Here is a 12,429-nt window from a genome sequence, read left to right as displayed (position 1 = left end):
ACCCTTAAAGAAGAACCGACCTCGTGGTGTTTGTTTGAAACGTCGGAGTGCAGGCGCCTCTGGGTTTGTGTGCAATACAAAGCTGCATCTGTCGCAGAAGCCAAAAGGGATGCTCGCGTTGTGAACACCGATTCTCAATACACCAAAACCTTGCCCATCGTGAGCGGGTTCATCATCATCAGCATCACAATCTATGTGAAGATAGCCCCGTAGTCGTTGGTATCCAGTGCACATTTTGTAATTTGTTTCCAGTTTCATCTGTCTTGTAGTGCCAATATACTCAAGTAGTGCACACTATAGCAGTGTATAGTGTAGTGTATAGTCGTTTGTAGTGGATTGTAAGTGTCGTGTATATCGCAGTGTATAGTGCAGTGCATCATCATCACGATCCACTGGCAGATAGCCCCGCAGTAGTTGGTGTCCACTGCACATTTCGTCATTTGTTTCTACTTTCCTTTTTCTTGTAGTGCCAATATACTCAAGTAGAGCCACGTCTTTGTTGTACCAACCTCTTATGATGTTGTCGTCAAGCCATTTTGTTAGGTCTTACTTTATTTCCGATTCCTTACATTTTTCTTAACTACACACTTTTAATTTCTCTGTTGTGGTGGGGGTGGAGGGCGAGAGGCCGCACGCTTGCCCCGAGTGCGGCAGGGCCATCTCGCAGCGTTCGGATTTAGAGCGAGACTAGTTTTTGAATTGTGCGCCGTGACAAATCTTATTCTGATTTTTTTGTTTTTCCTAAACTCTAGCTAATTCGTCAATTACTCCCGCAATATATGGTATTTTATATTGCTCAACGAAGTGGCTTATCATCGTCATCACGTGGACATTATAACAGAAGCCAAATAACTCAAAATGCGTGATGTTGATATAAACTAATCTTACTCTTTGTTTATTTCGGTAAAGTCACGTAGGTAAAAAACAAAAATCAATAAAATAAATGAAAACAACTAAATTAAATCACGACGTTTCGGGCGCAACTACGCGTCCGTCATCAGGTGGCGACAACCACAGTGAGGACAGTTGCTGAGATATGTCAACGAGATCGCTCTGACACGGGTTTATATAGCTGAGGAGGGTGGGGGGGGGGAACGAGGGCAGGGTGGGTATGGGGGCGGGGCGTGGGCTGGGGGAGTAATTCACAAAGATGTGGATACAGCTCAAGTCCCACAGGCGGGGGGGGGGGGGGGTGGAAGTGGCAGAGAGTGGAATCGGACAAAAGTACGACACGATTGGAAAGCTGCGTCTCAAATTTCCTAGTGATGTGCAAGGCTGCACATCAATGCTAAATTCTATGCTAATTCCTTTATCAAGGGGTGCCTCTGCAGATGTGTATGCTTTAACTTTTAACATAGCTATTTCTGTGACCAGTCACAAGCTAATCATTCAGCCATTTCAATGCTACATTATATGCCAATTCCTTTGTCAAGGCGCTTTGTTTCCTCTCACACAGCTTAAAGGCCGTATCTGAATGTGGCTCTTTCACTACAGCGCTGTCCTACCAGTCTCGTCCCTTCACCTGATGAAGGCCGCTTGTGTTGTGGCCGAAACGTCGTGAGAATATTATTGTGTTATGTTATTTTATTTTATCAATTTATTATTTTATTCTCATTCTACGTGACTTTACCGAAAGAACCAAAGAAGATGAATCATTGCAGTCACGAAAGCTTTAAATCGAAATTTATAGACAACACGTTCTACTTAATTAAATATTTTTTTCAATAAATGTTTTCTCCTACAACATCAGACAATAGTTTAAAGCGGTTTTAAGCATGTTTTATGTTTTGGTGGGAGGGGGGGGCAGAGCTTTGTGACGTCATATTTGAGGGGGGGCTGACTTTTTGTGACGCCGTGTGCCGACGGGGGGGGGGGGGGTCAACAATCGTCCAAAATAGCGTGACGTCATTTATGGACGCCCCCTTTACCGAAAGAATCAAAGGGTATGGATTCCTGCAGTCACAAAAGCTTCAAATGAAGATGGCACCACACCCTTGCACAGGTAATTATTTTGAGGTTGAGCGACGCACACACACACACTCTGGTGTTGTGTGTGCACGAGGAGCGATGGGGTTGGACTTTGCGCGTTCCACAGCTAATTACAAATATCCAGAATTTATTTGAGGCTTCTGACCACAATGGGGATCACTTATCAGACGAATCCAAGCAAAACAAAGACAAAGATCCCCCGTGTAGCCTGTAACAGACTTTTGGGGCAAGTGCTGTTAGCAAGCAGCACCTATGAAGGCCGGCACGGCACACAAGGGGGTGCGTGGTCCAACGCCACGTCCGGCCGCCTTTGTCTCCCCAGTGGCCATGCTTTTACGCACCGCACCAGGTACTCATTTGAGGCTGAGTCGACCCGGGGGAGGTTCAGATAATGGCCACTGGGTGTTGGTGGCCGTGAGCGGGAATAGAACTCGGGTCGCCGGGTGCGCAGAGCGGCGTAGCGCTGACCACTCGCACCACCGCTCCCCCACCACCACCATCACTTGTCAGACGAATCCGGGGTTAATCTCCAGCATCGTGACACCCGTGGTGGGGGTCTCGTGGTAGGGTCCCGTGGTGGAGTCCCGTGGTGGGGTCCCGTGGACAAACCACAACGGGGGTCTGGGCATTGCTGCTGCTCTAAGGGACCTACGCGTGAACGTTTTAGACTTGAGTAATTTAGCAGTCTCTCTCTCTCTGTGTGTGTGGACGTGTCTATATAAACAGGCTGTGTGTGTGTATAGATAAGTAACTCACAATTGTCTGTCCGCCCGTCATACTCTGTATCACCCAAACGGTAAGTGACACCTAATAGAGGTAGTTCTTTTTTTGGGGGGGATGGTTAGAACGCGTAAATGTAAATGTTGTCGTTAAATCCGCCACCACCCGACGTAGCCAATCAGTAAAAGGGTGGCGTGTCACGTCAACAAAACGTGGCCAATTCGTTACTGAGTACAGCACCGACCGGTTGTTGTGTGTTGGAGAGTCAAACCCACAACCATCACTAACACAACTACAACCACCACCACTACTACTACCATCACCACCACTACTACCACTAACACCACTACAACCACCACCACTACTACAACCACCACCACTACTACTACCCCCACCACCACCACTAACACCACTACAAACTCCGCTAACACCACTGCAACTACCACCACTACTACAACCACCACCACTACTACCACCACCACTAACACCACTAACACCACTACAACCACCACCACTACTACAACCACCACCACTACTACTACCACCACCACCACTAACACCACTACCACCACCACTAACACCACTACCACCACCACTAACACCACTGCAACAACCACCTCTACTACCACCGTCACTACCACCAGCACTAACACCACTACCACCACCACCACTAACACCACTACCACCACCACTAACACCACTACCACCACCACTAACACCACTGCAACAACCACCACTACTACCACCGTCACTACCACCAGCACTAACACCACTACCACCACCACCACTAACACCAATACCACCACCACTACTACCACCACTAACACCACTGCAACAACCACCACTACTACCACCACCACTACGACCACAACTAACACCACCACTAACACCAATACCACCACTGCTACTACCACCACTAACACCTCCCCAACTATCCCCGCAGGGAGTGACTGGCGATGTCTCGCCTCTGGCTGCTGCTGCTGCCGCTGCTGCTGCTGCTGAGCCCGCACGCAGCGGCAGCTGCTGGTGCCCAGGAGGAGCCGGGCGTGGCGGAGTGCCCGGGGCAGCGCTGCCCCTGCGCTGGCGGTGGCGCCGCGGGCATCCCCGGACTGCACGGGCAGCTCGGAGCCACGGGCAGAGACGGCAGGGACGGCAGGGACGGTGAGGCGGGGAATTAGGACTGAGTTATTGCGACGGTGGCGGTAGTGGTGGGCCGGTGGTAGTAGTGATAGTGATGGGTTGGTGGTGGTAGTCGTAGTGGTGGTATTGGTGGTGGTAGTTGTTGTTATAGTAGTAGTGATGGTAGTAGTGATCGTGGTGAGTTGGTGGTGGTAGTGGCGGTGGTGGTAGCCGCGGTGGTGGTAGTGGTGGTAGTAGTAGTAGTGATAGTGGTGGGTTGGTGGTAGTAGTGATAGTGGTGGGTTGGTGGTAGTAGAAGTGGTGATGATGATGAGCATCGGGGAGAAGTGGTGTAGTGGTCAGCGCCACGCAGTGCTACGAACCTGGGGACCCGAGTTCGATTCCCGCTCACGTGACAATGTATAAGCCGTGAAACGAAGCCTCAACCCTCACGCTGTTGCCGGGCGGGTGTTGGCTGAACCCCCCGCCCGGGACAGACGGGTGAGCGGGTATGAGGCAACGTAGGTGAGGGCAGCAGTGGAGATGCGGAGTCGCTAAGTGCGCAGCTGCTGTGTGCGGAGCTGCTGAGTGCGGAGTTGCTGAGTGCGGAGTCGCTGAGTGTGGAGTCGTTGAGTGTGGAGCTGCTGTGTGCAGAGTCGCTGAGTGTGGAGTTGCTGAGTGCGGAGTCGCTGAGTGCGGAGTCGTTGAGTGTGGAGCTGCTGTGTGCAGAGTCGCTGAGTGTGGAGTTGCTGAGTGCGGAGTCGCTGAGTGTGGAGTCGTTGAGTGTGGAGCTGCTGTGTGCAGAGTCGCTGAGTGCGGAGCTGCTGTGTGCAGAGTCGCTGAGTGCGATGTCGCTGAGTGCAGGATAAGTGAGGTGCAGAAGAGATAAGAGCGGGGAGAAGTCAAGTGTATGTGACCGTACAGATAGTTGTAGGAGTGCCTACAACTGGCGCAAGAACAGGTGAATAAAGTGTAAGCAGGTGACTTGTTGCAACGTGTCCGTGTGAGTAATTTTTGAAGACGCTACAAATGTAAGTGTAGCTCTTACGTAGCCACTTACAGCGCGGTTTGCATTTTTTTAAATGAAAAAGCCTTAGGATTTCGTCCCGACGTTTTATTTGAATTTAATTCACATCAAATATTGGAGGGGTCCACCCCTCCCACCTGACCGATTTGCCGCACCGCCCCCCTGAGCCGATGATGTGGTGGCTACCCCGCAACAATAGAGGCAGGTCTCAGACTACGTGGCGGGGGTCAGGTTCTGTGTACCCCCCCACCACCGCGTAAGTGCGAATTGGCTTAAGTTGGGGTACGCCTATACAAGTGTACAGTAAAATTTTGATTTAAAGCTTTCATGACTGCAGGGATTCATATTCTTGGTTCTTTCGTTAAAGTCACGTAGAAGGGAAACAATAAAATAATAAAAATATAAAACACCACTACAACCACTCAGCTGTCTCAGTGTATCAGCTGTCTCAGTGTCTCAACTGTCTCAGTTTATTTTTTCATATTTTTATTATTTTATTGTTTCCCTTCTACCTGACTTTACTGAAAGAACCAAGAATATAAGTGTACAGTAGATACAATGTATAAATTTACTGCGATATACTACGACTCTACTATACACTAGCATATTACTATATACTACTACACTATACTGCTATATTACTATACACTGCCATACTACACTACCATATTACTATACAATACTATACTACACTACTAAATTACTATAGACTACTTTACTATACACTACCATATTACTATATACTACTACACTATACTGCTATATTACTATACACTGCCATACTACACTACTATATTACTATACACTACTATACTATACTACTATATTACTATACAACACTATACTACACTACAATATTACTATATACTAATACTACACTATACTGCTATATTACTATACACTGCCATACTACACTACTATATTACTATATACTACTACACTATACTACTATATTATTATACACTACTATATTACTATATACTACTACACTATGCTACTACTTTACTATATACTAGTACACTATACTACTTTACTATACACTACTATGTTACTATATACTACTACTACACTATACTCCTATATTACTATAAAATACCATAATACACTACTATATTACTATACACTACTATACTATACTCCTATATTACTATAGATTACTAGACTATACTATGTTACTATATACTACTATATTACTCTACACTACTATACTAAACTATACTACTATATACTACTATATTATTATTATACACTACTACACTATATGACTATATACTACTATATTACTATACACTACTATAGTACTACACGCTACTATACACTTTTATATACTACTACATTACTATGAGTCTATATACACAATGTAAGAGTGTATATAAATGTTTAATGAATGACAGCACTGTACAGCAAATGATTCACTAATCATCGGTAGCATTCACGTCAGATCTAACACCTTTTTTTGGGACTCTTTTCTTTCACGGGCGTTGACTACACGCCGTCAAATCCATCGCTCACGTGATGGCAGGGGGCAGCGGATGATTTGACGAGTCACAAAGTGTAAGCGTGAATCTGGGAGGGGGGGTGGCGGTCGGTCGCGTGTGAGTGGATCCGCGTACTCTGAGCCCTTTACTGTAAATTCTATTTTTTAACTCCAAGAAATGTGGGCCATTGATTGTGACCACTGAAGCAAGGCGACTCGATGAACATTAAAAAAAACAACGTAAATTTAATTTGCAGGGAGCGCCGGTCCACCCGGACCAAAGGGAGATGTCGGGAATCCCGGAGTCGACGGAGCGAAAGGAGAGACCGGTGAGAGTGTGGATGACCTCGTCGCAACGGCATTACGGCAAGATCCGACACCGGTGGCCCGTCCGGTGCTCGCGCAAGCTTCGTTGGATTTCGATTTAAAGCTTTCGTGACTGCCAGGATTCATCTTCTTTGGTTCTTGCGGTAAAGTCACGTAGAATGAGAATAAAAGAATAAAATAAAATAATTTATTTATTCTCATTCTACGTGACTTTACCGAAAGAACCAAAGAAGAGCTTCGTTGGCTTCGGGTTGCCAAGCGAATATCCAGCGGCGTTGTTCTGAGGTCGCACTCGTTACACCACGCAGAGCTCTTGCCAAGAGCGAACCGCTAAACAGCGCTGCTGATCTCGCCAAAGGAGCGTTAACCATTTTCACGTGAACTCTGCTCGTCCGAGCAGCAGTGAGTGCTTTTGGCTCCGCCATGGAACAAAGACGGTCACCGCATTGCGCACTTTCAGGAACGCTCTTCTGATGTTAGGAAGCCACCGGGGCCATGCCATTTTAAATGTATAATTATGATTTTTTTCTTCAGAACTGCTTTTTGTGTTTAGTTTGTTGCCCTTCCCCTGCACCTTCGATCTGCACGGTTGGAAACGTACGGTGCGAAAGAAGCTCAGCAAACATATACGCATACACATGCCCAATTTCATATGTTCAGGTTTTCCAGGGCGGCCCGGAATGCAGGGCATGGGAGAGCCTGGCATGAAGGGCGACCCAGGCAACTGCGCCAAGATGCCCAAGTCCGCCTTCACAGCCAAGCTGTCGATGCCCAGACCTGCGTCAGGAATTCCCATAAAGTTCGACGTGATACTCACCAACAGCGGGAACCACTACGATCCGAGCACGGGCAAGTTCACGTGCGTCCACCCGGGCGCCTACTATTTCGTGATGCACGCGTGCGTGTACTCGGCGAGCGTGTTCACGCACCTGAAGAGAAACGGGGAGGTGGTGCACAAGTTCCACAGCGCTTGGCTGGACAGCTGGCCCGGAGTGGCCCTGAGTGGCGGTGCCGTGCTGAGTCTCAAGGCGGGGGATCAGGTCTGGTTGGAGGTGCCGGATGCCCACAACGGCATCTTCTCGCGCAGTGATATAGACAGCTCCTTTTCTGGCTTTCTCCTGTCGCCCGATTGAATCAGACTCGAGAACGCAACAAGCGGCGTTAGCAGGTAGAATTATGATGCTATAAATCTAAATGCATACTTCTCTGAAGGCGATCATCATTTATCAATCACTATTTGATTTTGGGAATAAAAAAAACACCTTTATGAATGAATAATTTGATTTTCATGATTTAAGAAGGCTTCACGCTTTGCTGGCATAAATAGAGGTGTTATGTTGTTCTAAAATGAAGACATTCGATAACAAGGCATAAAGTATGCATTCACTACACAGACTTGTGGTAAAACAATCAAACATGCTTTGATACTGTACGCACTATCCTTGAAACTGATTGGACTACACCAGAGATCGCCTCCTTCGTGGCTTTGTTTCAGAACCAGTGTTAGACTAGAGGCTGCCAAGAGGAGTACAGTACAAGGAAAATGCAAACCCTACAATTATTAACAGCTCTGGTTAAGCAGTTATATCTATGGGGCCCTTTTTGCCGGTCTCATTTAATACCTTTATACTGGTGTAAGGATAAATCTTGACATAAAGCTTTCGTGACTGCAGGAATCATATTCTTTGGGTTTTTCGGTAAAATCACGTAGATAAGTAAAAAAAAATGACAAAAACTAGGACGTTTCGATCGCAACACAAGCGATCGTCATCAGGTGGAGATCATGATGATGATCACTTGTGTTGTGATCGAAACGTCGAAGTTTTTTCATTTTTTTAACCTATCTGCGTGACTTTACAGAAAGACCCAAAGGATATGGTGTAAGGATGTTAAGACATCCTTGGATAGCGATTCCGTAAGACATGGGGGTGACATGGATATCATAAATACCATAACCACCACGAAGGGGCGCTACTGCATAAGGATAGCGAGGATGTGGCCTGCTGGATGGTTATTGGTTATAAGGTTTGAAAGAGGGGGAAGGCGGGGATATTTGAAAGTGGCAATGAGAGAGGATTCGTCGGGGATTGTTCGAACGGCAGCAGAGAGATTGGTTAGAAGGAAAGCATGGGCTAGGATTGGAGAGGGGGATAGGTAGAGGGAGGGGGAACGAGGGGCGCTCGGGAGATAGAAACAAGGGAATGGAGTTGGCTGGTGGTAGGCACTGGACGTTGTTGTTGTTAGGGACAACAAACTTCATCCTTTGGAGTCCTTCGTTCCACTGGCAAAAAGGGTGCCAAAGAGGCATATTCATGATTCTGTCGTAAAAGTATTTTTCTGTAAAAGTGAGATTCAATAATTCTGCGTACACCGGAGCAACTACTCACCTCCATAACAAAGTGGACAAATTGCTTGCCATTAAGGTTTGTGCAGTGACGATTCTGTAATCTGTAAAGTGTATTCCTTAATGTGATTAAAGTGCACTCGTAAACTATTTTATTGTACTGGTGTTTTTGATGTTGTTCTCTCGGTGAGATCGTTAAGTCTGGCATTCATACCAAAGATGGTACAAAAAAACCCCTTAAAGAAGAACCGACCTCGTGGTGTTTGTTTGAAACGTCGGAGTGCAGGCGCCTCTGGGTTTGTGTGCATTACAAAGCTGCATCTGTCGCAGAAGCCAAAAGGGATGCTCGCGTTGTGAACACCGATTCTCAATACACCAAAACCTTGCCCATCGTGGGCGGGTTCATCATCATCAGCATCACGATCTATGTGCAGATAGCCTCGTAGTTCTTGGTATCCAGTGCACATTTTGTAATTTGTTTCCACTTTCATCTGTCTTGTAGTGCCAATATACTCAAGTAGTGCACATTATAGCAGTGTATAGTGTAGTGTATAGTCGTTTGTAGTGGATTGTAAGTGTCGTGTATATCGCAGTGTATACTGCAGTGCATCATCATCACGATCCACTGGCAGATAGCCCCGGAGTAGTTGGTGTCCACTGCACATTTCGTCATTTGTTTCTACTTTCCTTTTTCTTGTAGTGCCAATATACTCAAGTAGAGCCACGTCTTTGTGGTACCAACCTCTTATGATGCTGTCGTCAAGCCGTTTTGTTAGGTCTTACTTTCTTTCCGATTCCTTACATTTTTCTTAACTACACACTTTTAATTTCTCTGTTGTGGTGGGGGTGGGGGGCGAGAGGCCGCACGCGTGCCCCGAGTGCGGCAGGGCCTTCTCGCAGCGCTCGGATTTAGAGCGAGACTAGTTTTTGAATTGTGTGTCGTGACAAATCGTATTCTGATTTTTTTGTTTTACCTAAACTCTAGCTAATTCGTCAATTACTCCCGCAATATATGGTATTTTATATTGCTCAACGAAGTGGCTTATCATCGTCATCACGTGGATATTATAGCAGAAGCCAAATAACTCAAAATGCGTGATGTTGAATATAAACTAAACTGTGTTTTATTTTACTAGGTAAGGCCCCACTGAGCTGCTACGTGGTACCTCTTTTTCATAAGCAACGTGGCTATCGCAAACGATAGCTCAACCAAGTGGCTTATCACGTGGAAATGTAGAGCAGCCAAATCACTCGGAATGCGTGACATTGATTCCAAATGTGGAGGGGAAAAAGCGGAGGACCCGGAGAAAAATCCACGCGACCACGAGGAGAGAGAGACGCAAACTCCAAATCTTCAGCAGCAGGCATCCTCAGGGTTGGGATTGAACCCACGACTTCCTGCATATCCGGCGAGGTAGTTAAGGTCTCCTAGCCACCGTGATGATGATGAGGAAGAGACGCAGACTCCAAGTTTACAGTAGCAGGCATTGTCAGGGTCGGGATCCAACCCACGACCTCCTGTAGACCAGCTGCAGCGCGTCTGAACATCACCGTTCGACGGTCGTGAGCTGCACGCGGACGATAGTCTTCCAATCGTCGAGCATGGTGGCCATCGCTCGACCGGTAAGCTGCATGCTACATTAGCTCCAATAATATACAGCTGTTAAATCGATATTACTTGAATGTCGATCGACTGACAGGAACTCGGTAATGTTAATTGACTGTCAATTGAGTTGTTGGTGGAAATGAAGATGCGCACAGTGAAGACTTTGACATTGAAGTTGATTTAATTATATAAAATACTGGTAATACTGCGTAACACGATTTCGGTTCCTGGGTAGTAAATGTTATTTTCTAATTGCTTATGCCTCAAAAGTACAGAACATGGCTATTATTCTCCATAAACTTTGCTTTTGTGACCAGGACTTTATGTGAACGAAAGGCACAAATGCACACGTTTTCTCATTTCGAAATGTCACTGTCCTCGTCACAAAAGCAAAGTTTGTGGGGAATAATAGCCATTTTCTGTACTTTTGAGGCATATGCAATTAGAAAATAACACTTACTACCCAGGAACAAAAAAAATTGTTACACAGTGTAGTCATTGCATATAAATTATTAACACTGGCGTGTAAAACCACTAATAGAGGAATTGAGAAGCGTTGTTGTGACGTGGAGAGTTTAGAGATCGCAATTGAAGGTACGAGACATTCACTTGACTTGAGACCCCCCGCTTTTAAGACCTTTATTCACGTAATTAGGACCCCCATGATAACGAACACAACTCGTATCTACGACCGCCAAACAATTGGCGACGAGTCTGCGCATACCATGCGCTGCTTTGCACCACCACCTTGTGCATGTGTACAATGTAGCCCGACAGTTTGCAGCTGCGCCGAGAGCGAACGCAGCAGCCTTTTTGAGCAAAGCTCTTTACTCTTATTCTTTGGGTCTTTCGGTAAAGTCACGTAGATAGTTTGAAAGAAAATTAAACAAAAATATTTCCTTTAGAATAAAAATATTTTCTTTCAACCTATCTACGTGACTTTACCGAAAGATCTAAAAAATATGAATTCCTGCAGTCACGAAAGATTTAAGTGAAGATCTGTTCACTTTTCTGTAAATTTTCTTAAACTTTTTTTTTATTTTTTTTTACATTTCACTTTTGCGTCTGAGGAGAGGAAATGTGGTGCACGTGCAGACAAGTACTTAAGGGTTTTCAAATGAAAGTGTTCGTTTTTACTTAATAAATGTTAGTAAAAGTTATGTTAAGTTACAATAAATATTTGGTAGGGCTAATAATAATTTATTTTCTTGATCAATTTGGTATTCATATTGTACATAATGGGTTGCCAGGAACGCAACCCCAATGTATAACATTGCGCCTACGGGAAACGAGGGGTTCGACTTACGACGGCTCGACTTGCGGCCGTTGCCCAGGAACCAATTCGGTTGTAGGCGCGGGGGTCGCCTTTATATTGTTTGCCATTTTTGCGCAGAAATCTAATAATAAAATGGCGTTGCGCCTCGTGCCTAGTTACTTTATTATTATAAGTGTAGATACGTAGTTGGGTGTCTCTGTGGGTGGCGCTAAGGGCACGTGACCGGAAGCGGGCTCCGATTGGACGAGCTAAGGACATGTGACCGGAAGCGGTTCCCGATTGGACGAGTTTAGGACACGTGGCAGAAAACAGTGCCTCGGTTAGACGAGCTAGGGGCACGTGACCGGAAATGGGTCTCGATTGGAGGAATCAGGGGCACGTGACCTGAAGTGGTGTCTCGATTGGTGGAGTTAAGGACACGTGGCCGGAAGCGGGTGGGGGGGGGGCACCGTCCTTCATACAGCAAGGGGCGGGGCCAAGAGATAAAGGGGGAGCGCCAGGGGCATTCGGGGCTCGTTCGGGGATCGAGCCAGCCCACAGGCAC

At 46.2% G+C, this 12,429-nt stretch overlaps 1 protein-coding gene across 2 annotated transcripts; it reads left to right on the top strand.

Moving 5' to 3' along the window:
- The first annotated feature begins 2,578 nt into the window (after positions 1-2,578).
- LOC116956636 (complement C1q tumor necrosis factor-related protein 5-like) lies at positions 2,579-9,153 on the top strand. Of its 2 annotated transcripts, none has more exons than XM_076054498.1 (4): positions 2,579-2,785; positions 3,653-3,861; positions 6,590-6,661; positions 7,320-9,153. In XM_076054498.1, the coding sequence occupies exons 2-4, from the start codon at positions 3,666-3,668 to the stop codon at positions 7,790-7,792; spliced, it is 741 nt and encodes a 246-aa protein (XP_075910613.1). In that variant the 5' UTR covers positions 2,579-2,785; positions 3,653-3,665; the 3' UTR covers positions 7,793-9,153. The 2 variants fall into 2 exon arrangements, with proteins under 2 accessions (XP_075910613.1, XP_075910612.1); XM_076054497.1 differs by having other exon boundaries at positions 2,583-2,785; positions 3,653-3,870.
- The last annotated feature ends 3,276 nt before the right edge of the window (positions 9,154-12,429 follow it).

Source organism: Petromyzon marinus, chromosome 66, assembly GCF_048934315.1.
Source record: "Petromyzon marinus isolate PM22_M1 ecotype Great Lakes invasive population chromosome 66, UKy_Petmar_22M1.pri1.0, whole genome shotgun sequence".
Taxonomy (NCBI): domain Eukaryota; kingdom Metazoa; phylum Chordata; class Hyperoartia; order Petromyzontiformes; family Petromyzontidae; genus Petromyzon; species Petromyzon marinus.
The sequence above is the reverse complement of the archived record's forward strand: the minus strand, read 5'-3'. Positions and strand labels throughout refer to the sequence as shown.